The sequence below is a fragment of the Poecilia reticulata genome, chromosome 17, assembly GCF_904066995.2.
Source record: "Poecilia reticulata chromosome 17, P_reticulata-male-v2, whole genome shotgun sequence".
Classification (NCBI taxonomy): Eukaryota; Metazoa; Chordata; class Actinopteri; order Cyprinodontiformes; family Poeciliidae; genus Poecilia; species Poecilia reticulata.
Window position 1 is genome coordinate 25,187,465 of NC_088846.1, and position 27,207 is coordinate 25,214,671.

Below are 27,207 nucleotides of genomic sequence, written 5' to 3' on the forward strand. Positions count from 1 at the left end.
GTAAAGTAGAAAACATAAATGTTTTATTTCACAGAAACCTTTTGAACAAAATGTTTTTGTTGTTTTTACAGCAATTATATATGAGCATAATAAAATTTTGTTTGTTAAAATTACAAATGTGGTAAAAACTGAAAAATATTCAGGTAGTAGAAAAACTGAAGTTTTTATTAGTTGTTTTTGAAAAAATTGAGCTTATAAATAATGTAAAATTAACATAATATTTTGTAGACTTAAAAGTTTATTAATGTAAATCAGCTGTGATTTAAATCATTGTAAATTAATCTACATATTATTTTACAGTTTTCCAGTAAAAACTACACTTTTTTACAGTGTACCCTTCTATTCTGATCAGGAGGTCACTGAAAAATCAGTTTCTCACCTTATTATTATTTTTTAGATATATTAAAACAAAATCTTCAACTATTTATTTGTGTCTAAATGCGTTATGCAAGGGGTGTCCAAACCTTTTGCCATTAGATCAGCACTTTTAAAAAAAAATTAAAACTGAAAAGATTTATTTCTGAAAACATTTCCTGTTTTTTAAAAAAAATCTCAAATAATATTCTAAATAAATGATTTTTTTAAAAAGCAAAGTAGTCTAACTGTTGTAGAATTAGCATCTGGCTCAGTTGCTGCATTAAATAATAAGTAAATATTTTCCAAAACTTTTCTCGTTTTTTTTATTTTTTGGCAAAGGTTTGGCAGCACTTGCTAGATTTACCAAAATGTAATAAATAAAATCAGAAACATTGTTAATAAAAGAAAAAAAAAAGCCGTATCTTGTACCGAAATAAATGTTTAAGAAGATTTTATTTGTCTGTAAAACATCTCAGATTAATCGCTCCATTCTTGAATTGTGAACAAGGAGCCAAACAAAATCATCCAGGGGGCCGCAAATGGCCCACGGGCCACACTTTGGACATCCCTGCATTATGCTGGAGCAAGTATGCGTATGCAAGTTTTTAAATTTCATAAAAATCAAATAATATTTAGGGACAGATACTCTGTGAATCTTGCAGGAATAAATACAGATAATTTTTCAATTAATTTGTTTGTTCATGAATTAAAAATTAATACCTTTATCAAATTAGCTTCTCTTTTATGTGCTATAACCTCCACAAGTTAACTTAATCAATTAAATCAGAGCATTAAGTTGGTATAAGTCCAGAAAAATGATTGGTCTTCATTTAAGTTAAAAAGTTTCAAGTTTTAGAGGTTTAATGTCTTCATTCTTCTTCTCTGCTCATGCAGAATGTATTTAAACTTCTCATGAAAAAACTCATATTTAATCATTTACTGATGCCACATTTTTTAATCAATTCTAAATTAAGCATCAGTGCTATTTCCCAAAATCAGTTTCTTTAGCAACATTAACCGAAGATGCAGACATCTTGAAGTAAAACGCCGATCTATTAAGAAAACACATGCGTACTTGTGGCTGGCAGTACAAGAAATCTTTAATTCAAGACCTCAGCATGTTTATTCCTCCTGCCAATAAATTTTAACAAGTGAATTCACACTTCAAAGACAGATTTATTTCACATATGGAGCGAAGTCCCTTAGATGTCGGGAATGAACCAGGAATGAAAGGTTTGTGGTTCATGCGTTACTTTATCCTGTCGGCCCATCTGTTCAACATACAGGATGCAAACTAACGTCAAACAGAAATGAGCTGCTGCTCAATTAAACGTGACAATTAATTTAAGTGGAATTTACAGCAAAAACATGGAGCTTTTGGTGGATTTTTATTTTATCATTATATTTTATTAGACTAAACTATTTCCTTTTGGTATGTTTGATGTCACTCAGCAGCAGATGCAAATTCAGGCAGAACTTCTGCAAAACGGCAGAAACCAAAATATCCGACTTCAAAAAGTAAATATGCAAATACAAAATCTAAATTATTTATATCTTCTATTTGGATTGTGATGGATAATGTGGAGGAATTGAGATGATTGTTTTAGGAAATAAATCTTTTTGGACACTAAAGATGGAAATAACATTTTATTTCAAATGTTTAGGTTTGGAGTCATTCTCCTACAACGACAATCACTGAGCAGATAAATTTGTTATCGATGCACCAATCAAACCGATAACCATTTCCATTTTTGAGCTCTAATCTGCTGGTTTAAATGTTAATTTATTCCATTTTTCTTAAGGACACATAAAACAGAAACATGTTTTTTTAACAGTGGTATAGCTTATATGTAGTTTTGTACGACTTTATGCATCGTATCATATTTCTTTATCACAGATGTGACTTTCAATAAATAAATTTTCTGTATTTTAAAGACAGAAAATGACGTCATTTCTTAGTTTTTTGGTACTTTTGGTATTGGCATTTGTTACTGATACCAAATACCAATACCAATCGGTGTCAGCCAGTTTTGTTCCCTTATTTTGGTACATCTCTATCTATTTTATCTTTTAGTTCACATTCTTGTTCAGAGTTTGGTGCCACACATAAATACCAGTGTGGGAATGAGTGAAACAAATGGAAATGTGAGAGATGTGATGGAGGAAAAATCGGCCTGTTCCGATCTCCAGTTGACTGATTGGTGCATCTCCATCAATTATTTCTCAAACGTTAAACTTTTATTTTACTTTCTCCTTTTATGACATTTTACATCTAAAAACTTGATTTCTGAAAAGCTCTCACTGTGTTTTTGTTAATGCCACAGTCTTCATGCATATTAGGGGTTCATTGCACAAATCCTGGCCTATGCTTTCTAAATATCTCATACTTTGTGATCTCTCAAGGGGGCTGTAACTCTCAGGTTGGGGGTATACATTGCTTTAAAAAAAATCAGTTATTAAGATCTTTTGTACTTTAGAATAGCTTTTTTACTGTGTTCAATAAGTGTTAGGTAAGCTTTCGAGGCTCATAAACTTTACTGGTCTGCACACACACATACGCCCAGATCTAAAACAAAAAGTTGCCTCAGTACAGCAGCTTTAATCACTTGGAAATATTTCTTTTGCCAGGAAACATTTGAAGAGATTTCTTTTTTTTTTTTTTAAACCCTAACTCGTAATTTGTTGGCGGTTTCAGTTGTGTGTCCATGTTGCCCAAAATTTGCCTGCATGGCTCACCGCCATCATTGCACAACAATGATCAGATGGAGCCTCGCTCATTACAGAAAAACCGCTGCGATGCTCCGTGTGGAAGACGGGAATTACATGTGGCCCCACGCGGCTGTGGCCTTGTTTGGGTGGCTGTTTGAAATGAAACTGAAAAAACTTTTGGTGATTTCATGCATAAGAAAATGTCTTTTAGTGCGGGTTATAAAAACTAGCAGCTTGGTATGCAGCTGTTAATGAGGAACGGATGAGTTCGTCATCATTTTGGTCGTGACGCCATTTTTTTTTCATGCACAAAAAGACTATTTTTAATAGAAAGTATAACTTGGACCTTTAACCCCCCAAAAATCTATAGTAGCTCTTAAAATTGCACACATTCCCATTAAAGTGTTTGGTTTTATTATGTATATCATCTTTTCTATATATAATTTTGTATTTATCCTGCACAACTCGGCTACGAAAACAACAAAGAATATTTAAAGAGGTGAGAAATCTGACTGCATTTATAAGTACCACTGAACTAATACTTTGTTGAAGCAGCTTTTGGTTAAATTTCAGATTTTTTGGTCTTGACTTCTCAATATTTACACACCCTCTCTTGCAAAGGTTCTGCAAATCTATCAGGTTGGTCCAGTCTAAAACTTCTACCCTCCTGTAATAGCTGCTGCATGTTTGGACTCACAGCGATGCTAAAAAATAAAATCTCTTTACATTTTTCGGAAATACTTTAGAGCCTTTTCTAAAATCAAATTTTAGTGGCCTGTTTTAAAATTTCAGACGCCAGTTATACAGTGGAAGCCATCTTGGCTCTACTGCAGAAGCTAACATCAACAGTTTTCCTTATTTACGCTCTTAGGGGTTCAGCCAATCAGCGCTGAGGAAAAATGAATGGTGCTCCTGGATTGGTTGATTTGCAAAGTTGCAAAATCTTTTCTGGACAAATGTAAAATTGTTGACTGATCTCATATTTCACTTGATTTTGTTGACCTTCGATAATCTGGAAACATTTATTAATATGTTTAAACCGATTGCAGCACAAACAAAAAAAAACGCTGCTGCACAAATGTAGCACCGCTGATGGACACCATATTTTGTTTGATTTTGTAAATGTGGATTGGCAAGTTGACCGTTGATAACCTCCAAACATTTAAACATTTATTAATATCTTAAATGAAATGCAGCACAAACAAAAAATTTGCAGCACAAATGTTTGTTTTGAAAAATTTGGAGGGGATAACCTCACTTCATTCCACAAAGTGGTAAATTTTTCCACAAATAATTTGGAGTCACGTTCTGTTACTGTTTTCAGATTTTCACTCACCTCAATAAAAACACAGAAATGCATCCCCATTTCATGATGGCACCGCCACCATGTTTTCTTGTGGGTTTTGGTGTTTTGTTGGTGATGTACTGTGTTGTTTTTGTGTCAAACATACCTTTTGGATTTGTGGCCCAAAATTAAAGTTTGGTTTCACCCAAACACATTGTTTAATAAAGTTCTAATCTGGCCTGAATGTTTTCTTTGATAGAAAAAGCTTTTTATTTACCGCTGTACTTCAGGAAACAGACACTTATGAAACACGATCAGTTAATTTGTATCCTCAGATAAAAGGGATCTTGTTAAGAAAATCCATCAATCAAGATGAAATATTCAGTATTTCATCTTGGTAGACTTTTGCTGAGCATCTAGCAAAGGAAAGACCATAAAGATGCACAAAGCACGTAGCTAAAAGAAATAGGTCAGGGTTTGTAAACCCACATACAGTCGTTTATGTCCGAATAATAATATAAAAAACTTTTTAAAATGTTTATTGAAAGTAAAATATTATTGCAGTGTTTCTTTTAAAAAGCAAGCTTAATTTTTTCTTTTTTTTAAAAAAACCTCTCAGTATAAACCACAAGGTTGAAAACTCATTTTGACCTGCCGATTGTTTGGTTTATACTGACGTTTATTTCACCAGATGGTGGTTCAATTAGAAAGGTTTAGGTAGTCGTTTATCTCTTTGAATATCTTATAAGATCATGTTGTTCTAATAAAAACTGCTGTCAAATAAAAAATAGCTGGAATGAACCCCACTTGAATGTTACAGGCTAATTTTCTTAATCCATAAAAACAATAAAAGGATTAATTGACCTGTTATCACACCAAAGTCAGCTGCGTTATCTTAATAAAAAAATAAATCCAGCCCATGATATTGATATAATCGTAATAAAACAGACTAAACAGTTTGGTCCACTGCTTTCGTTGGCTTGCTTTAAAAAGCTCCAGTGCATTTTCCATACGGTAACAATTACTGCAAATTGAGGGAAACTAATGTGTAATAAATGATAAAGGCATGTTCATATAGAAAAATTAATCTTAATTATATCCGTAATTTTGTTTAATAGAGTTTGATTGAAATTTAATGCGTCCTTTTTTTAAATAATCTCAAACCAAAAAAGCAGAAGTAAACCAGCACAAATATACAGACTGAGGTTTTGAATAAAAATAGAGGATACATATATAACAAAAGTTCACAGACTAAATTGAGTTTTATTCCCAGTGAAACGTAAAAAAAAAATGTCTGTAAACATGTGGAGGGCCATAAGTGACAAAATTTATTAATCATTAAGTAATGAATAGAATTTACCATTAAATAAATAAAAAATTTGATACATTTAATACACAATAAATTCATTAAATATGTCAATAAATCACTAAATGCAAACATATAATTAAAGTCAAGGGACGGGGCTAACACTCTTCAACTCCGTTAGCCTAGCATGATTCTTTGAAAATCAAGGTGGCTCTTTGGAAAACTTTTACAATTAGCAACAATGTAGGAGCAGGAAACTGTCTCCCAGATTATGTAGCGGAAAGAAGTTGAATTGATTGTAAAACTGGTGGGGTTTAACGATCAGAATAAGCTCCGCCCACGGCCCCGCCCCTCAGAATTAATGGGCAGCAACAAGAACCATTAAATACTTAAATACACTTTTTATTATTTTTCCGCATCAGTTACTAAAAGTTTCCATTTTAATGATTTAATAACATCTAAAAAATGTAAATTGTCTATTGAATAAATTATTTAAACATTTAATTAGACATTTATGTATCTAAGGGTACATTTAATTACTGATTTAAGGATGCATTTATTTATTTTTGTCACTTTTGGTCCTCCAAAGCATATTTTTTCCCATATATTCAGCCTCACAGTTCATTTTTTTTCAATTACTCATTCAGGAACAGATACCCACATTCAGAGTCAGCCCAAGGCGAATGCGAGTGAAGCGGCTGCTTAGTTCCCTAACACCACCAGGGGGTTCCCAAGAGCATCATCCATCCATCCATCCATCTATTTTCTTTACACCCTTGTCCCTCAGTGGGGTCGGGAGGTGCTGGTGTCCATCTCCAGCTAATGTTCCGGGCGAGAGGCGGGGTCACCCTGGACAGGTCGCCAGTCTGTCGCAGGGCAACACAGAGAAACACAGGACAAACCATGCACACACACACTCACACCTAGGGGCAATTTAGACAGACCAATTAACCTAACAGTCATGTTTTTGGACTGTGGGAGGAAACCGGAGTACCAGGAGAAAACCCACGCATGCACAGGGAGAACATGCAAACTCCCAAGAGCATCATTTGATTTAATTTTGTAGTGTTTGCATGTTTTGTTCATTTTACACATCTGCTCCAAATTTTATAAACAAAAGATTTTAAAATTGTTTACTGTATATTCAGTGTTACGTTAAATTTATATGCCACACATATAAATTTATATAAATATCGCAGTATTTCAAACTGCAAATTAATTAGAGCTTCTTTCCTTTAGGGTGAAAATAAAAGGCCATAATAACACCGGTATGTTGTAAGCTAATTGCAAATGACAGTAATAAAAGTAGGTATATGATGAAGTATCTGGTGTTGACATGTTGGTATAAGTGGCCCCCAAATCAAGATCTGCTCAGGGCCCCATAAAGGCTTTGGCCAGCCCTGATCACATTTATTTAATTTTGTCACTTTTGGTCTTCCAAACCACATGTTTTACTTATATTCAACCTCACAGCTCTTTTTTTTTTGTTTGTTCGTTCATTCAGGTACGGACAACCACTTAGCCATCGCTCATGCAGGACACTCAATCAACATCCCCAGCCCGCCGCCCTCGTCCAATCAGAGGGCAGGGATGCATTCGCCGCCTCCCCGACGGGCCACCATTAGAGAGTTCAGCGGCACCTATGAGAGCCTGCCGGCCCGCTCCGTTCAGGTGAGACGAAGACAGTTCATGTCTCACTGAACTAAACTTTTTAACTGGTTTGCTTTCCTTAGGGCTCCACACTCTGTTTATAGTGTTTAACATTTTTGTCTAACTTTTATTGAGATTTATAGCTGAGAATAGGAAACTACGGCTAAAAAATACACAATCTCTTCAAAAAAACAGCCAGTTCTAGATTGGAAAAATGTTACCTGGTATGATGAGTTCATAAATCAGCAGATTTTGAGGTCAAACATCACCGTACTCCTTGAAAGCATGACTCCACCCCAAAATTTACTGTTTGCACCTTTTTGTATTTCCATTTGGGTTTCTACTGCTTCTAAAACAGCCCAAGCACTTAAAAGAAATAAAAACATGTCAGAAATCTTTTATTGCTATTCTAAGTTTTTGTTTGTGACTCAAAGTTTTGCTTGTGATTCTCATATGATGTCTTGAGCAGGGCCTAAAATCACAAAAAAAGATTTCTGATGTGTACAAATAAAAGTTTATGTTTGGCAAATAACTTTTTAAGTTATTTGCCAAACATAAAATGAGCTAAATTTAAAAAAAAGTTTTTTAAACAAAACGTTTTGTTTTTTAAAAAGGAATTATTGCAATTCCAAAAGTTTTGATTACAATTTTATTTTACCTAACTGAGGATACTTTTTTTTTTTTCATTGAATAATTGGGGAAAAAAATGTAACTGCATACTCTGGTTTGCAGACCCTAAACTTAAAGTTTGGATTGAGTTTTTTACCCTTCATTAATGACAAGCTTTTATTACATACATTATATCTATCATTGTAATTATTTTTTGTTTATGTTTTCAGAAAAATAGTAATAATAATAAAAAAAACGCATTTTTTTTGTCTCCGTTGTTCTTCACTGGCGGAGCAGATTTATTCCTAAAAGATCGAAGATAGATTTATAGCACACGTGTCAAACTCGTGGCCCGCCATATCATTTTATGTGCTCCCACCCCCACCCAGCGTTTTATAGGCCCATGATTCGCTTAAAATAGGTTTTCAGCACGAATTGACTACAGACTACATCTCCCATAATGCATTCCGATTGTTACCAGCCAACATTACGGCTTCTCGCCACTAGAGAGCAGCAGAGTCACCTCAAGCTGCTTATTGATTTGACCAGCGAATAAAACTGAGACATCGACAAGCTAACGTCAAAATGTCCAAGAAAAGAAACATCGATTTACAAGTAAGACTGTGAATGAAGATGTGTGTGAGTTGGTGTCAGGGCGGCAGGTGGCGCTAGACTTTTTTTGTTATCCGTTATCTTGACCGACAACATAAAAAAAAAAAATCGTTCATGTACTATTTTTATCCGTGAAATTACAATCATATTAACATCGGCTATTTAGCCGCATTTTATGCGTTTAGTTAATATTCACCGTGAATCCAGATCCCATCACAAATTAAGCAGATAAATGCATTTACATTTTTCTCCGTAGTGACAAAAACCTCTGACTGAGGCCTCAATAACTTTTAATAAATTAAATTAAGCGGCTTCACTTAAACTAGCATCACTTCGCCCGCTGGGGCCTGAACGCACTTCCTCCTGGTCCCCATCTGCAGAAAAATCTGCGCTAATTCATCAGTCATTTGGATCTGTCAGGGTAAAACACTCTTACCTTTTTCTGTCAGTGTTTTACCCTGTGCGCTGTCCGGTGTGCGCTTTTACCAGGATTTTTTTTTGTTGTTTTGCGTGTTTTCGCTTCTCTGAAACGGACAGATGTTACGTCTGCAGCTCCTCCAGGACGCCGCTCTCCTGGGTAACTTGCACCAAGAAGGCTCCAAGTGTTAAATCCGCTGGATGAGTTACTTCCAGCGGTTTTTAATTCTTTGCAGCGGCCGAGCCGCGTCCGCAGTGGCTGAGCAGCGGACTGCGCATGTTACAGTCTAAATAACTTCTGCGTCATCATTTATTTCCTCAAGATAAACTCCCGGCTCCTCAAACGGATTAACACAACGATGCATTCTCTTTGGTTTTATCTAGTCTGTAATGGAGACTTGAATTTAACGCGCCATTTCAACCAAAGGTTTTGAATGCGCTAACTAACCAGACGCTCCAAAGCGTTATTTAACAATATGAAGTGATGTTTAATTTATTTTTAACATTGTATTTTCATACATTTATGCTAGGGCTGCCCAAGCCTAGTTTTCCAGAGCTACCATCTGCAACTTTAGATGCGTTCCTTCTCTAACACACCTGGATCATTGACTCATTATCAGCCTCTACAGAACTGAGTTGCTGCTGATGAGGGAAGTCAACCTTTTGTCTGGGGTGTTTTAGCAGGGATGCATTTAAAGTTGCAGTCTGGAGGACTGAACCTGGGCACTCCTGATTTGTACCGTCAATGTGGCCCGTTGAGGGTGGCCAATATGCTTTAGTGGCCCTCGGTGAAATTGAGTTTGACACCCCTGGTTTATAGATTATGCATTTAAAGCCGGACCAATCACACCGCTGGCGCCTCAGCGCGTTGCCTCGCGCGCTGCAGTAGCTGGATTAAGTTTACCTCAGCACAGATCCCGCGCGCCTCTTTTCACTCAAACTGGACACAGGCTGACCTGTATGGATATTTACATCAACCCAGCAGTAGTATCGCTGCGGGTATTTGCTGATTATTCCAAATGAGATGGCTTCATGAAAATGAATGGGGAACTATTCATAACCGTGGTATCAGGTTCTCGCTGCTACTTTTATTATGTTTTTCTTTTTTTGTTTCTTTGTTTTATCGCAGCATGCTTAATAACCCAACAGGGGAAAAAAAAACTAATTTACTCAAAAATGACTAGGAGAGGGCAACAAAACGCAACTAACCTGATAGAAGAACATTAACTGGTCTTGCAATGCAATCAAAGAAGCAAAATCAAGGATAAAATCTCCATTGCAAATGTTTTGGGTAGAGTGTCACTTTATGCTGCGGTGGTAAGAGTCAACAGTCGATCTCACAAAGGGGCGATTCATAAACACACAGTAAAGAGGTTGAGATGGGGGCTGTTAGAGAATAAGAAAAGGTACAAAAATAAATAAGGTGAGATTAAACATAAAATTATTTGGCTGATGATCTGCTTGGTGCATCAACCTTGTCACTGAGTTCAAATGTAAAAAAAAAAAAAATCTAATTATTAGATGTTAAATGTTTTCTTTATGAACAGAGCAAGCAATTAAGGCAAGACATGATATGTTTAATGGGATCCTCCTCACTGACAGTTCAAAATAGATCAAGCAGATGGTTTAGAGACAGTTTCTAAATGTGATGTGTGTAACGTCTGGAAAAATACTCTATAAAACACTTGTATTAATTTGTTTGTTTATGGGTGTTGTCATAGGTAAAATCTCTGATTTTTACACGTATGTATGAGTTGAAAAACAGGACAAATACAAAACTTAAATTTATGCACATTTATTGACTTGCATTTGAGGAACTGATTCCTGAAGACCAAAGTGACATTGACGTTTCCGCCAACGTTGTTAGTGCCATTTCAGGTGTCATGGCAAATTTTACTCCTGAAGATACCGTCGCTTTGGAAAGCATCTGTGGACTGTACTGGGAACCTTGCTCTGGGGATGCTGACACTGATTGTGAAAGTGTTGATGAAGACCAAAGCAACATGGACACTTCCGCTAAACTTATCAGTGCCATTTCAAGTGTCGTGACAGATTTGACAAATTTTACCCCAGAAGATATCGTGGCTGTGGAGAGCATCTGTGGACTGTACTTAGAAACTTGCCCTGGGGACGCACACACTGATTGTGAAAGTGTGGATGTTCCCCTTGAACAAATGGACCTGGCTGTTGTAGCGAGCTGTGACACTAAGGAAGATGTGATTAATGTTGAACATATCTATGAGGATGCATCAGTGGAAAAAACCTCTTCTGTTGATGGAAACTCAAAAGATACAGTTCAAGATTACGCAGACCATATTGATGGCATGGACGCTGAAGATATGGCGGTTTCCTCTAAGGAAGTCCATTCTGTAAACATTATTGCTGAGGATGTTGTGGCACATTTTGAAGATGTTTCTGAGGATTCTCCAGAAGAACTACACTCAGAAGAAGACACTGAATTAGAAAATTTTGACAGGAGGATTTTTTCTAGGAAGAGATCCAAACTGGGATATCTAAATCTTGAAAATTATGTGTCAAATTTAGACACAATTTCTGAGTGTTCTTCTTCAGACGAAAACTCAGAACTCAAGTTAAGCCTCAATTTGACACCTCCTCAAATTGAGCCACAACATTGTGACAGCAATGATGTTAAAGAAATGGACGTTTCCTTTAAGGAAGTTCATTCCGAAAGCGGAAATGCCAGGAATGTTCTGTCGCGAGTTTCTAGGTGGATTCGCCAGTTAGGGAATAGGTTGGCAAATCTCCGACCAAGGAGAAAAAACTAACCATTTTCTTTCTTGGCGAAGAAAAGTTTGAGGAAGCGCCTTAATGACCTGATAATAACCTTACTCAGCCTTGTCAGAGTCCAACTCTCACTGAAAACGAGCCCAACTTACTAATGGCATCGCGGCCCGAACTCGGATACCAGTCGTACAGGGACCTGACAGCGTCAGGTCCCTGTACGAGAGTATGAGTACCCCATACTCCCGGAGGACCGCCCCACAGAACTCCCCAAGGGACGTGATCGAACGCCTTCTCCAAGTCCACAAAACACATGTAGACCGGTTGGGCGAACTCTGCCTGGTTAGTACAGCTTCGAGGCAATTCTGGTCCACCATCTGGCGTCTCAGTAGGGGGTAGCAGTTCAGCACCAACACTGTTTATAGTGGGGATGGTGTGCTACTGACCTCGACTCGGGACGTTGTGGGCCAGTGGGAAGAATACTTCAAAGACCTTCTCAATCCCACCAACATGCCTTCCATTGAGGAAGCTGAGCCTGGGGACTCTGGGTCAGGCTCTCCAATCTCTTGGGACGAGGTCGTCGAGGTGGTTTAAAAGCTCCTCGGTGGCAGGGCCCCGGGGGTGGATGAGATTCGGCCGGAGTTCCTTAAGGCTCTGGATGTTGTAGAGCTGTGTTGGCTGATGCGACTCTGCAATATTGCATGGACATCGGGGGCAGTTCCCCTGGATTGGCAGACTGGGGTGGTGGTCCTCCTGTTCAAAAAGGGAGAAGACTGCGGCGGCAGGAGGCGAGAAGACTGCGGCGGAAGGAGGCGAGAAGACTGTGGTGGAAGGAGGCGAGAAGACTGCGGCGGCAGGAGGCGAGAAGACTGTGGCGGCAGGAGGCGAGAAGACTGCGGCGACTGAAGGAGGTTGGAAAACAGGATGGAGTTCAGGAACCAGTCATGCCCCCAGCTGTGCAGCCTGTCAACCAGGAGACAGTCAAACTGCTTGGAAACCATGACCAGGGGTACTGAGGCTGGCAGAATGGCTGGGGATGGTGCTGGAGAATGAAAAAGGTTTGCCAGCCATGACAGCTAAAGCTGCCTGGCGATGCCACTCCACCTCTTCCAACAGCTCCGTCAAGTTCATGAAGGAGTTGTGTTGCTCAAGGGGTGGGCGGGACAACATGGAAACTCAACTTAACATAGAAACCTAAATTAAGACACTGAAAAACCAAATCCTCACACAGAGTACTTCACTATGGAGGACCAAAACCGACATAAGAAATAAAAGAATAAATATATATTTTGATGAGAATTATAAGCATAAACACATATTTTGATAAGAAATATATTATTCTTTATTTATTTATTCTTTTATTTATATATTTATTCTCCCACAGCTCAAGTCCCCTCATTCTCCAGCACCATCCCCAGCCATTCTGACTATGGAGGACCAGAACCGACATAATAAGAAATAACAGAATAAATATATAAATAAAATAATAAATATATATTTTGATGAGAATTAAAAGCATACATACATATTTTGATAAGAAATATATTATTCTTTATATATTTATTCTTTTATTTATATATTTATTCTTCCAAAGCTCTAGTCCCCTCTCATTCTCCAGCACCATCTCCAGCCATTCTGACTATGGAGGACCAGAACCAACATAAGAAATAACAGAATAAATATATAAATGACTCCATACTCTGCGAACTAGACCATAAACTTACTTAAAGTTTGGGTTGAGTTTTTTCCCCTTCATTAATGATACACTTTTATTACATACATTATCTCTATATCTATCATGGTAATTCAGGGTGAGTTATTTTTAATTCTAAATATCTTTGTTGGACTATTATTTAAGTGCTATTCTCCTTCAAGATACATTTATCTAACGCTAGAATAAATACAATGTAAATTATGCAGCAAAGGAAATTAGAAGACATACACACACACACATATATATATATATATATATAAATTTATTTTATTTTATATATATATATATATATTCATTATGGAGATGATGGGTTTTGGACGGGCGATTTGCCCCTATTGCATAAGCGATACTTTAGAACAGTGTTTCTCAACCTTTTTTGGCCCAGCGCCCCCCTAGCCCTTATCCAGGTCCCTTACCGCCCCCCACCAAAGAATTTGCAGGCTACTTTGCACTGATCATTATTTTATCATTAATATTACTATCACTATTGTAGATGTTTTGATTTTTATGCTTGTTTCTGTATTTATCATCAAAAATAATTTCCCAGAGAACAAAAAAGTCATGGGAATGGAAATTATTTTCACATGCGTCTACAAAAAATGCAACAAACATTCAAGTTAAAATTGGTAGGCCTAACAGCAGCCAATCAGAGTGGAGAATATATTCTTATTTTGTGCCATTTTCTAGTTGTTAAATATTCCACAACATGACCAGATAAAAGATGTTCAACATGCCAGTTTAAACTTTGATCTATTTGCAAACGACTGAGCTCTGCAACATTAAAACATGGATAGAACTGTAACTACATTAATCATAACTCTTCTTCTCTTCAGTGTTTGTCAGTTTCTGGTGGTGCAGCTCTGTGCTGCCTTCAGGAAAATGGGACATCAGAGTATTATCCATAAAACTTCACCCACATGGCATTTATTGTGCAAACCAGAGCCTTCAGTGGAAAAACAAAAGTTCCAGATCCTTTTAATAACATACAAATATGAGACAGAAACATGGATTATATCTTTATATAGACCTGTCTATTGATTATAGATTAATAGTTTTACTGGACAGAAATTACAAAGAACAAATCTGGTTCTTAATCAAATCCTAATGAGTCAAATTGAAAGTGTCATGGAGTCATCAGCCTCGTGACATTAACACTGACATGAAAAATAATATTGAAATAAATATATCAAATCTAATTAAAAACATAAATAAGTGATCAGTTCTTTACTGTTATGGTCTGTAAGATATATTTTTTCTCAGTACTAGATGTGGTCTCAACAAACCCATAATATTTAAACAATATTATGTTGCCTTTTATCTAGAAATAGTGTTTTTATTCTTGCCATACAGTCCTCTGTATTAATTATTGCTCGAAAGATCTTGCCATACCAGTTTATTCCTCTGTATTTACTTTAGTTTCTTAGTTTATTCTTGCATTTTATTCTTCATTTATTTCCATTCAGTTTCATTTGATTAGTATTATCCTCTCTTGGTTTATTGCTATGTCCACTTTAGTTTCTTTCCTGTTGCTACATTTATTTGATCGTTTATTGACCACCAGTAATTTTCACTCACCAGCTGCTGCGCCACCTAATCGTCATGATGTGTTTCACATCACGTGTTGATTTTTTTCACTGTTCAGCATCGGATTCTCTGTTTTTATTCACATCTAGTCCGTTTTATGTCCCGCTTTTCCTGTTTCAGAGTTTTGCGCAATGTGCTCGTCTTTTTTTTAAACTCCCTATGATGCGCATTGTTCGGGAAGCAAAGCGTATCGGTGGGGAAAAGGCAGGCTGACATAAACCTTTTAAAACAACGGAAACAATTTCTGCATTCTGATTATTGCAATTTAAAAGTGCTGTGTTGTTCTATTACCCCCGTTTCATACCGGACCACTTACAGCACCGGTGTTAACGCTATAAAATGAACGCTCTCTATCGTGGTATCACCCATGGAGGGATTTCTTTATTTAAGTGGGTTCATTTTTCAGAGGGATACACAGTGAGGGTATCGTGATTTTAGCTACCAGGAGCAGGAGAACGAAGCTGCGCCAAGAAGCTAACAGAAGCTAACAAACACTGAAGACAAGAAGAGCTGCCATCGATACAGTTGCAACCAAGCATGTTTTAATGTTACACAATACAGTTTTACCAAGTTGCTCAAAGTCTAAACTGACATTGTTGTGCATTTAAGGTGTAAAGTTTAGCTTCGACCAAACGCCCCCGAAAAGCATCCCTTCGCCCGCCTTTTGTAAAAATGTCCGCCAGCGCCCCCTGCCGTCCTCTGAACGCCCCATGGAGGGCGGCACCGCCCATGTTGAGAACTGCTACTTTAGAATGACCATCATTAACGATACAGGAAAGCTTTTTAGTTATCTTGCTTTGCTAGATAACGTTTGCTAGTTAACAGTTAGCTAATAGCACAACAGCAGCCTAATGTCTGTATGATAAAAATACTGAATCGATCAATAAGAACAGTTTCTCCTCACCTGGCTGTCTCCTCCCGCTCAGTAGTTCTCCAGAGAAAGGCAGACGCAGAGGCCTGTCTGTGTCTGTTGTATTTCATTACCTCTCTGCTTAAACCGCGACTCCGAGCTGAAGCAGAAACGATACTTCAACGTTTTCCGTCATCTGACAAGTACAGTGGTGGGAAGTAACGAAGTACAAGTACTTTGTTACTGTACTTAAGTACAGTTTTCGTGTATCTGTACTTTACTTAAGTAGATTTAATAATGGGGACTTTCTACTTTTACTCCACTACATTTTACAGTAAGTATCTGTACTTTCTACTTCACTACATTTCTACAAAACTGTCTCGTTACTCGTTACATCCAAGCCGCATTGCACTTTTTTCCGTTAAAATGTGAAGTTCAGGGTCTTAAGGTGGCGCCGTAAAATCCAAGCAATAACGTGACTTAGTGTCTGTTGTCACCCATCGGCTCCACCTTTACTCGCACGGAGCTCCCAGACATGCGCAGTGGTTTCCTCTGAGCTGGAGGCGATATCTGTCTAATCGTCAGTAATATAATAGCGCTGCATAAATTGATATGGCGACATGTAAAATCAGCAGCGCTTCGCTTTCACAGACGGTGGGGACTTTGTCCAACTTTTAGCGTCACTTGGAAGGAAAGCTTAAAGAAAGGTAAGCTCCGTGGACGTGATGCTAGCAAAGCTAGAGCTAGCTGTACAGAGACACATGTTGCATCTGCGATGAAAAACAGTTGTCACTCATGCGCTGAATTATTGTGTGGAGGTGTTGACTTGAGGTGACGCAAATATGGGACAACGCTGTGACCAAAGTCTGCATTGATATGATATTCAGGAACGATCCGATTCTTCTGGACGGATCTTTACTGATTAAATTCATTTCAGCTCTAAGTATTTAATATCTAGTTTTCTTTTTTATGGGAATGTGGATCTTTCAGATCAATTTGAGAAGCAATTTTGATGGGTAAAAGTACATTTTTTGTGTGTCACGTGTCACGTAGTCTTGACTCGTCTTGGGTAGGTGGTCTTGACTACAACTCTGCTACTGGCTCCTTGGTTGCCTGTCCTCTCCCACCCACCTTCTTTCCATCCCCTTTCTGTTGGATTTCTTTCAAAATAAAAGCCACTAGTGGCAAAAAAAGTGACGTTCATGTTATGTTAGGACAGGAGACGATGTTTCCATCCCTGAAATTATGATGCATAGAATCACATATCTAAGTCTAAACTATGTTACATAGTAAACACAATAAAAACATGCTTTATCTGTGGCCTTGTCCATTAAAATGGCACATTTCTAATGTATTAAAATGAAATACGATCGGTTCACTTAATGATATTAGCGATTAGGTTCAGCAAATACTTTTACTTTTAATACTTAAGTATTTTTAAAAGCCAGTACTTTTTTACTTTTACTTAAGTACAAATGTTAATGTGGTAGTTTTACTTTTACTTGAGTACATTTTTGTCTGTGTATTTGTACTTTTACTTAAGTACATTTTCTGAGTATTTTCTCCACCACTGGACAAGGAGCAAGTCTACTCCAATTTATTCACCAAAAACGTTTTTTTTAATTCACCAAAAATTGTTCTGTAATCTGGAACGTTCGCTACGTCCAGCTCAATCTTTTTAAAAAAATTTTTTTTATTAGTTCTTCCTTTATTTCCATGTAAAATGGGGTGAAACTGTCAAAACACAAACAACTCAGGATGAGCTCAGAGCAGCTTGCAGACGTGTTTTACATTCAAATACATACATTAGAAGTACAACTGATACAACAGCTACCTCAGAATGCTATGAGCTGCACCGTAAACGACCTGAGAAATTTTTTTTAAATGTATTTTTATTGACAATAAGGTGGTTTACAAAATAGCAAAATTAATACAAATAAGTAACAAAACAGAGAGGATAATAATGCCAGGGTGTTACATATGAAGCACAAACAAAATGAAGAGCAAGTATACTAATAAAAAGTTAACTCAAAAAGATGTTAAAGTGAGAGCACATGTCCATTGTCTTAATGGCTTTTCTATTTTTGAATACTGGAGAGATGTAATACATTGTTTGAATTCCTCTTTAAAGGCTAAAAAGCGAGGTTTCTGATTTGAGAATTTAGATTTATGTATATGATATTTTGCGACTAATAAAATTAGGTTGATAATATAAAAATGTTTTGTTTTATTAGTGGGATAAGAGAAGAATCAAAACAACATATTTATATAAGTGAGGGAAAAGTCATCAAGAGTTGTTTGAGAAATAAATGCTCCAGCTCCATCTCACTGCGAGAGGCAACTGCGTCATGCGTCACGGGCAAAAGGTCAAAGGTAACAAGGTGACCGGCTTATTATGTTGTACAAAAAACCCAACAAAAAAACTAATAATTTTAGTACATGTTCTTATGTGTCAGAAGAGGGCTTAGGAAATAATAATACAAAAAATAATTATTATTTGACCAAAAGGGCACTTGGGGGCAAGGAGCAAAAGGGGCAGGTGCTCAAGCACCCCTAGCCCCTGCCCTCTGCAAGGGCCTGTGTTGCATAGTATCATGCCTCTGCCGTCATTGCTTACACACTCTCGCTCCCTCTCTCTCTCTCACACACACACACACACACACGCGCGCACACACACACGTTAATAATATTCATTGATTAACACACAATATTTTCTGTCTTTTTCTTTATGTTTTGTGTGTCTTTTCACTAATGTACTGTACCATGTATCTTGAACTCTGATGTAAATTAAATTTCTTTAAAAAACAAACACTTAAATGTTTTTACATTTGTCCAGGTGTCGGAGTCCTGTGTGGTTGAGTGCCCCAGCATTCAGATCACCACCATTTCCCCGGAGGATGACCCGGCGCCGCCCGTCCCCAGCTACTGGGACCTGGGCAGTGGCGGCGGCTGGGACAGGGAGCGCCTCTACCTCCCCCTGCTGGACCCTTTCTCCTACCGCGACCGGTTCCCCGGCTCCCTCAGCCCCAGCCCCGCCTCCAGCCCGTCGTCCCGTGGCTGGCTCAGCCCCGCGTCCAGCTGCGACTCCCTGCTGGTGGAGGAAGAGGAGCTCAACGAGGCCAATGTCGGTTTCGGACTCTCCCCGTCCTCCAGGCCCACTTCCCCGGGAGGAAAGAAGCGCAGGAACTCTCCTCTGGCGTCTCCCTGCATCTCACGGAGGAGCAGCTACTCAGAGGACCTGCAGGGATGCAACCTGGAGGGCGGAGAGTCCTCCTCGCAGTCGCAGGCGCTGCCCGGCAGCTGTGAGCTCAACATCCCGCAGAAAACCAGGAAGACGTCCCTGGAGCAGGTGGGAGTTCTGTTGTTTTATGAGAAAACAATTAGCCGCATTTCTATTAGCCATAAAAATGTGCAAATTGAAAGTATGAAAATAAATTTGCTTTATGCAAACATGTCAATTTTGACATAACATGTTTACGGTTTTGCTCTAAAGATGGAGAAAAAAAGAGGAATAAATTTCCACCAAAAAAAATTCAGAATTTTTTTTTAGATCAATCTTATACTTCAGTTTTTTTCAAACTCAGGGAAATGCTTCAGCTTGAAAAATCAAAAATTTCCCTGAAAAAAATCTGAAATACTCAAATTTATTTCAGACTTTTTTGAGAAAAGTATCAAAAGTAGAAAACTTTTCACTTTTAAAACTCAGAAATGTCCTGTTTTTCTTTGAGAATTTCTGAGATTGATCTAAAAAATTTTGAGCTTTTTGGCAGAAATTTACTCCTCCTTTAATTTCCTTCGTAAACACAATGGTCCTAATATGCCACAGTAAGCAACTGGGTTTCCATTTAATGATAAATTGCACAAATTAAAACAGAAATGCGCCAATTTAAAAAAAAAAACTCCCTGTGAGTATTAAAAGTCAAGAAATTTGCTAGAAAAAATTCAGAAATATTTGTGGCTCAAACTCTGATTGGCTGGTAAATGAAGAGAGCTGAAATATTAATTTATCTCACGTCACTGTAAATCTGCCCTTATTTTTAATGACATATTGTGTAAACAAACTTTGTTTGATTTTAATTTATTTAATGGAAACACCATAATTGCTTTTTTACATTAGCAGAATATAAACAAATATATTTGTAATGTAAATGCAGCCAATGAGAGCAGCTGTTAAACAGAGACTTGCTTCGCTGCAGTTGTCTCCCAGAGAAGTGGACCAGGAGCCGGGTCTGGGCCGAAGCTCCCCCTGTCCGCTGCCGGAGACCCAGCACCCCAGGAGAGAGCCCCCGTCTCTGGGAATGGACTACCTCCCGGTTCCCCCTGCCCTGGCCTGGGGCAGAACCAGAGCCAGCGCCCACAGTCCTCTCTTCAGGCAGGAACACATTTTATATAAAAACCAGTGTGAGGGGTTCTAATGTTCTCTGTTCAAACTGAAAAACAACCAAAAGACACTTGAGAAGTGTGTCCACCCTGTTTCAGCGTAGAGTTTCCAGAGTTGTTAAAATCTGATCTCAAATAGTCAAAATCAGACCGTGAATCCTGCGCCGCCGCCCTGGAAAGGTCGCCAGTCCATCAGAGGGCAACAAAGAGACAAACAATTATGTACATGTTCTCACTCTTAAAGCTGCAGTACGCAAGTTTTAGAGGTGCGCAGATTGCAGATTTCTGCCCAATCTCTAAAAAACCTCACTTGAAGATTCAGATTTTTGGCCAATAGCATTTTTTTTGTCTGAAATTACGCTAAATGACCTGGTGGGCCAGTCTGTCAGTCAAACCTCTCAACCTTTTACTTGGTAACTACTTACATTTACTCACTTGCATTTGAGTAACTTTTTGGGAAAAATTTACTTCTACTCTTACTTGAGTAAAATTTCTGGATTTTCTACCCATTGAGTGAAAAACAAACATGTTTTAACCAAAAATTCACCAGACACAGACACACATGTGCAGTTTTTGTTAAAGTTTCATGAATTTTTTATTGAAACAAACTCATTTGGAAACATTTTGTTTAGCCTGATTTTATTTATTTTGTTACTGATATGAATTATTATCATTTTTGTCCTTAAAATACCAAGATTTCCACTTAACTTTACATTTTGGTCCATCTGATTATGTCATTTTTAAGTATTAAGTGATTGATAATTTGATCTCACTGCTTGAGGAGACGTTTTTAACCAAAACCCAAAATTTCTTGGACGTCTACTTTTTACTTTTACTTGAGTAAAAATATGTTAAAGTATGTAATCACTGCACCCCTAGTAACTTTTATTTTTTTTTAAATGTGTGACAGTTCAAGACAAAAGATTGAGCTCCTGTGCCTTCTCCCAGTACTCCCAGTTCTAACTGCAGATATACACCACTCAGTCAGAAACAACCAGTGCTAATTTAAATCTTTTTATTTGCTTTATATCTCACACTGGGTGTCTGTTGTGCTGTTGTCTATGTTTTTCTCAGCTGTAAAACATTAATCTTTTGTCCTTTAGGTCTAATGCTTTGCCTCCACTTGACTGGCCGCTCCCGTCCCAGTTTGACCAGTATGAGCTGCGCATCGAGGTGCAACCCCGGCCACACCATCGAGCCCACTACGAGACGGAGGGCAGCAGAGGCGCCGTCAAAGCCGCACCAACTGGACATCCTGTCGTCAAGGTGCGACCGACGTTTCTCACAGGAAATACATCTAACCAGGATTTTACTCCAGATTTGTTTTATTTAAACCAGAAGGGTCCAAATGAAAGTTCAAAGAACTCAAGTAATTTTCCTCTATTCAATGCAGAAATTCATGTGGCTTTTATTGTTTTATCTGCTCAAATAATAAAGTAATTATTTACCTTAATAAAGTAAATAATTAACTTTGAATTTCATATATAATTTATTAAAATTTGTTTACTTTATTAAATCTTATAAAGTACATTTAATAAACTTTATTAAATGTGATAAATTATTTTTTATCTTATTATGTACATTTGTTTACTTTAAATAAAAGACATTTGAATATTTAAAAAGGTCTTTAGAAGCAAAAAACTTACTTTTAGCTTATATTTTTTAGAATAAAAAATATTTTTATATATTCATATTTTTTAGAAATAGCAAAAAATAGTATTTTTTGCATTTTTTAGATTGAAAAATCTATTTTTCATCTAAAAAGTCAACTTTTTATTTTCTAGAATCATTTTTTTTTTTTTACATTTTTCATATTTTCATATTTTTCCCCAAAATACCAACAACTCTAATTTTTGCATCTAAAAAAAGGTTTTTAAGATGCAAATCATAAAAATTGTCTGAGTTTGTAATCCTATAATTATACAAAATAACGATAAATTCAAACTTTAGACTTTGAATGAATAAGAAACTTATGTATTATCAAACATTTCCTTCTTCTTGTAAATTTAGGATTTTATTTGCCACCAAAATTTGTCAAACTAAAATAAATGAAAAATCGTTGTATTTGATTTAAACTGTGGCAGGGGGCCACACAGAATTATCCAGAGGACCGTAAACGGCCCCCAGGCCGCACTTTGGCCACCTGTGATTTAAGCAGACGTGTGTCTCCTGCTGCTCTCGTCACTGTGTGGTTTGTTTGTGTGTCCAGCTGTGCGGATACGCAGAGAGGAAGCCGCTGTCGCTGCAGGTCTTCGTCGGGACGGCTGACGACCGCTCGATCAGGCCTCATCCCTTCTACCAGATACACAGGTACAGACCAGACCGTCAGCGTACTTAACTACAACCAAACAAATTACAGTATTTTTCGCACTATAAGGCGCACCTAAAAACCTTCAACTTCCTCAAAAGCCGACAGTGCGCCTTATAATCCGGTGCGCCTTATATATGGACCAATATTGAGCCACAACAGGTCTAACAATTACGGTAAGCAGCCGCCGACTTCATTTTCCCCATAGAAGTCGGCGGCAGCATTGCATGCTGGGATAGTTGTCAGAACGCTGGTTTATTAATAAAGTTTGACTGACCTATCTACCTACCGACCGTCTAGAATCAGGTTGTCTGGATGCAGGTCATTTAGCACCACGTTCTCCACCAACATGCTGTGCGCGAATGGAGAAGGGTGACCATCGTCCGGCCACGCCCCGGCCCAGTCGCAGAAGGTTCTCCTCACCGACCGGAGTCAGACTGTTTTGTTGACATTCCCTTTTAGTGCAGCTCCATCTAGTGGATGCATAACGTAACTCCCGCCTCTACTGTAGCGTCTATTCTATGCGCCTTATAATACCTTATAATGCCTTATATATGAAAAAAGTTTTAAAATAGACCATTCATTGAAGGTCCACCTTATAGTGCAGAAAATACGGTACTAAAACTGAAATAAACATTTTTTATTAGCTGAAATAAACAAAAACAGTGTTTGATGGAGAAAAACTACAACTAACTGGAAATATATAATGTATTTATAAAACTAAAGCATACTGAAGTTATATTATGTTTTATGAATCCATATATTAGACGTGAAATTGATTTATAACAATTTCAACACCACTCCGTTCTCCTCCTAGATCTCGCTATATCGCAAAATGGCAACAGCAGAAGCTGGGAGAAAACGGCAAACACAATTTGTTAAATCTATTAAATTAAATCTATTTTTTGAAAATGGTATTCATTAACATAATCACAATAATTAATAAAAATGAACCAAGGTATGAAAAACTATAATAAAAACTAAGCTAAACCTAAACAATCAAACAATATTCAACTACTAAAAACTAGCAAACACACTCTAAAAACTAACTGAGTTTGACAAACAAAAAGTCACAATGAAATTAAACTTAACTATGATGAAAAACCCAAAACTATTTTCACCCTGGTGCAGAGAGAACAAATTTATCTCCATGCCTCTTTTTCAATTAATTAAATCTAAAACTCCTCACAAGATGCATCATCTGACTGCGGCTTTAAATGCAGCGTAACGAATCGTTTTCTGCCGCCAGGAAATATCTCCTCCCATTTCTCTCAGCTCTGAATACAAACATCAGACTCGGACAAATAATATCAGGATGAATTCAGGGCATCACAGCTACAATTCAAGCTCATTTGAGATTTTTTAAAACATCTCAGTAGGACAACTACTGGTTGTTTTTAATAAATAAACTTTTACTTACTTTTTGGTTGGGGTACAAATATTTAGAAAGCCAGAATAAACATGTAAACTGTAATGAAGTACCTGAGGCTTTGCTGCAGAAATAATTAAATTAATGATCATTTATGGATCCAGGCGTTAAAGTAATGAAGAAGAAATTTACTTTTTAACGAATATGTGATACTACACGTTTACGTCACATTTTATCAGGACATCTGTCATAATTCTGGTGCAAGTTAGTCTAGAAATGTTACAGGAAAATATACATTCAACTGCAACAAAAGATTAAAAGGTATTTTGGTCTAATTTCTAGTGAAAATATATTAGTAGATTTGGAAAAAGACAAAACTAACTTACAAGTAACTTTTCAGCAAGATAAAGGAGCTTGTTTTAAGTAAATTAATCCTTAATATTGATGAAAAACTTCTAGTTCTAATGGCAAATAATTTCACTTTTATCAAGACATTTTTACCATGTTATAAGTTAAATAATCTGCCAGTGGAACCAGCACTAGTTGACTTAAATTAATCTCCTTTATCATTATGAAAAGTTACTTGCAAATTAGTTTTGTCTTATTTCAAGTGTACTAAGATATTTGCACTAGAAACTAGACCAAAAATACTTGGTAAAATATGTATTTTAGCAGTGATGTCATTTAGTTTAAAAGACTAAAGAAGAGAATGTAAACTTCATGGGTTGTATTTTGCGAGATGTTTAAGACAAATTTTTGAAAATTTCACTGGCAGATTATATGTAACATGAGAAAATTGCCTTGTTATCAGTGAAATAATCTGTCTATGAGACTAGTATGTTTTTAAGGACTAAATATTAAGGAATTATTGACTTAAAACAAGCTCTTTTATCTTGCTGAAAAGTTATTTGTAAGTTAGTTTTGTTTTATTTCAAGTGTAATAACACATTCGTGCTAAAAACAAGACCAAAAATATTTGTCTTGTCTCTTAAAATGTTGTGTTTTTGCAGTGATTTCCCCCCTCTAACATGTAAAAAAAAAGAGAGTATTTTCATTTGTTTTGTAGATATTTGTCAAATGAATGTTGAAAGGCAAACAGGTAATTGAAATATCTTGGGTAAGGTGAGGTACCCGACTTCTTTTTGGACTTTTTGGACTCTTAATTTTAAATGTTTCTCATTGTGTAGGGTGACCGGGAAGATGGTCGGAACCGCCAGCCATGAAAGCGTCCAGGCAGGGACCAAACTGTTGGACATCCCCCTCAACCCAGAGAACAACATGACCGCCCTGTGAGTACGAATTGAAGCCTTTAAATCTGGTTTGTGTTACTATTTCAAATCTTTTAGCCTACTTCATGTTGTCAGGCAGGTTATGTTTATTATTTCTTTATTCTTCATGTCTGTCAGCAGTGGTGCACATTGATTACTAAAAAGTTAGTTGCTCTAACCCAAAAGCCCTAATCATTAGCATTAGTTATGCTAAAGCTAAAGTGCTTTTCCAGTATGGTATTTAGCAGAAGCTAATGCCAATACCCAACTCACCATCTGTTACAACAGCATATTGCCCTAAATAGGATAAAAACTGTTATTGCATGTCTATCTGCACAGAAAGTGATTCTTTGGAGCAGATTTTTCACTTTTGGTTTCAGTTTTTAGTTGTTGAGTTTTGCCAACTGTTGCTGATTTTGCTTAACTGAACACAGCAGCAGGCCTTCGGTCACAGAGCATATCGGTAGATTTTAAACTGTTTACTACATCTTTAATACAGAATAAATATCTGCACTGCACCACAGGTGGACAACGTGAGGAGAAGAGAAGGAACCACTGCGTAAACATTCTTCTCCCACTTCAAACTAAGAGCATGAATATAAACATCTAACTACTTAACCAAAACCTCAACATATATGTTGAATTTTATTCTATTGAAAGCTTCCAAAACAGCCAACTATGGTGTCACTTCAGAGTTTATTTAGAAAAAAAACAGTTACATAGGGGAAATAAGTGCGCTAAGTGTTTTCACAGTTAGCTAAAGCGCTAAATGAAAAATTAGCTACGGTATTAGCGCATTAGCTGAAGCGTGCCCACAACTATCTGTCGGAAACCAACCAAAAGCTGAAATTAAGTTAAGCTTTTCAGATGAAATCTGGTTAATCAAAGCTAATTTATTGTTTAATAAAGGTGCAATTACTTTTCCACGTAGGGCTAAGTTGTTGTGGATAGACTTTTCTTCTCACTTCAAATTTAAAACTGCATTTAGCTTCTGAGACTTAAAAAAAATATTTATATCTGCTTTGATTTGCTCAAATTTAGCAAAATTTTAGGGCCTGATTTTTGTGTTGCTGCTCAACATTTAGACTTAATCTGCTGCTTCTGAGTTTTTTTTTAAACGTATATCTTTCTCTAAAGACTGCACTCAAAGAATGTTTTCTGCATTTCTTTTAAGATATTCCAAAACATTAATTGTCCACATTTGAAGAAAGATGATTGTAAAAGTTTAAATCCTATTTGTTCTCTTATGTCTGAATTTCCTTACCTATGAAAGAAGAAAATTGTCTTTTTTTAAATTTATTTGTTTTATTTTTTCAATTTATGTGAAGATGCTGTCGATATATTTTTATCACGATGAAAATAAACATAAGATCGTTTATGAAGGATTGAAGTTTCTTCTACTTCAAAAAACATTTAACAACTTTGATGTTCAGCATCGACTGCGCTGGGATTCTGAAACTGAGAAACTCCGACATCGAGCTGCGTAAAGGCGAAACGGACGTCGGGAGGAAAAACACTCGCGTGCGTCTGGTGTTTCGTACTCACCTCCCTGTAGCGCCCCCTGTGGGCCCTCCTGGGCGCGTCCTGGCTCTGCAGGTCGCCTCTTTGCCTATTGAATGCTGTAAGACGCTGCACAAAATTCAACTGAATTTAAAACTTTGTTGTAATTCCACGAGAGGCCAACGTTTGTCCGTTTTTGCCGCTTCAGCTCAGCGGTCGGCCCAGGAGCTTCCTGTCATCGAGTCCGTCAGCGTCACGTCCTGCTCGGTGGAGGGAGGCGAGGAGCTGCTGCTGAGCGGCACCAACTTCCTGCCGATCTCCAGAGTCCTCTTCATGGAGAGAGGCACCGGTATGAGTTTGACACCAACCCAAAATGGCGTAGTCAGAAAATATTATGAAATTAAATTAAATAAATAAGCAAATACACCCTGGTCTATTTTGTATACAGTCAAATGTTGAGCTGGCCTTAAATAAGGTAATCACGTAACTTAAATTTTGTCGTGGCTGGACTATTTAATCTCAAATATTCGATGTAGATTTTTTTTTC

At 37.2% G+C, this 27,207-nt stretch overlaps 1 protein-coding gene across 2 annotated transcripts in view; it reads left to right on the forward strand.

Annotated features, from left to right (window-relative positions):
• Positions 1-27,207, forward strand: part of nfatc4 (nuclear factor of activated T cells 4) — a 37,109-nt gene that overhangs the window by 2,437 nt on the left and 7,465 nt on the right. Inside the window, exons 2-9 of one of the 2 annotated variants that reach the window (XM_008434010.3) lie at positions 7,162-7,328; positions 18,672-19,184; positions 20,032-20,207; positions 21,319-21,481; positions 22,425-22,525; positions 25,080-25,181; positions 26,594-26,781; positions 26,869-27,009. In XM_008434010.3, coding sequence (XP_008432232.2) covers positions 7,162-7,328; positions 18,672-19,184; positions 20,032-20,207; positions 21,319-21,481; positions 22,425-22,525; positions 25,080-25,181; positions 26,594-26,781; positions 26,869-27,009 — 1,551 coding nt within the window. Of the gene's footprint in view, positions 1-7,161; positions 7,329-8,432; positions 8,532-18,671; positions 19,185-20,031; positions 20,208-21,318; positions 21,482-22,424; positions 22,526-25,079; positions 25,182-26,593; positions 26,782-26,868; positions 27,010-27,207 lie in introns of those variants that run through there. The other variant, XM_081598109.1, reaches the window with a different exon arrangement.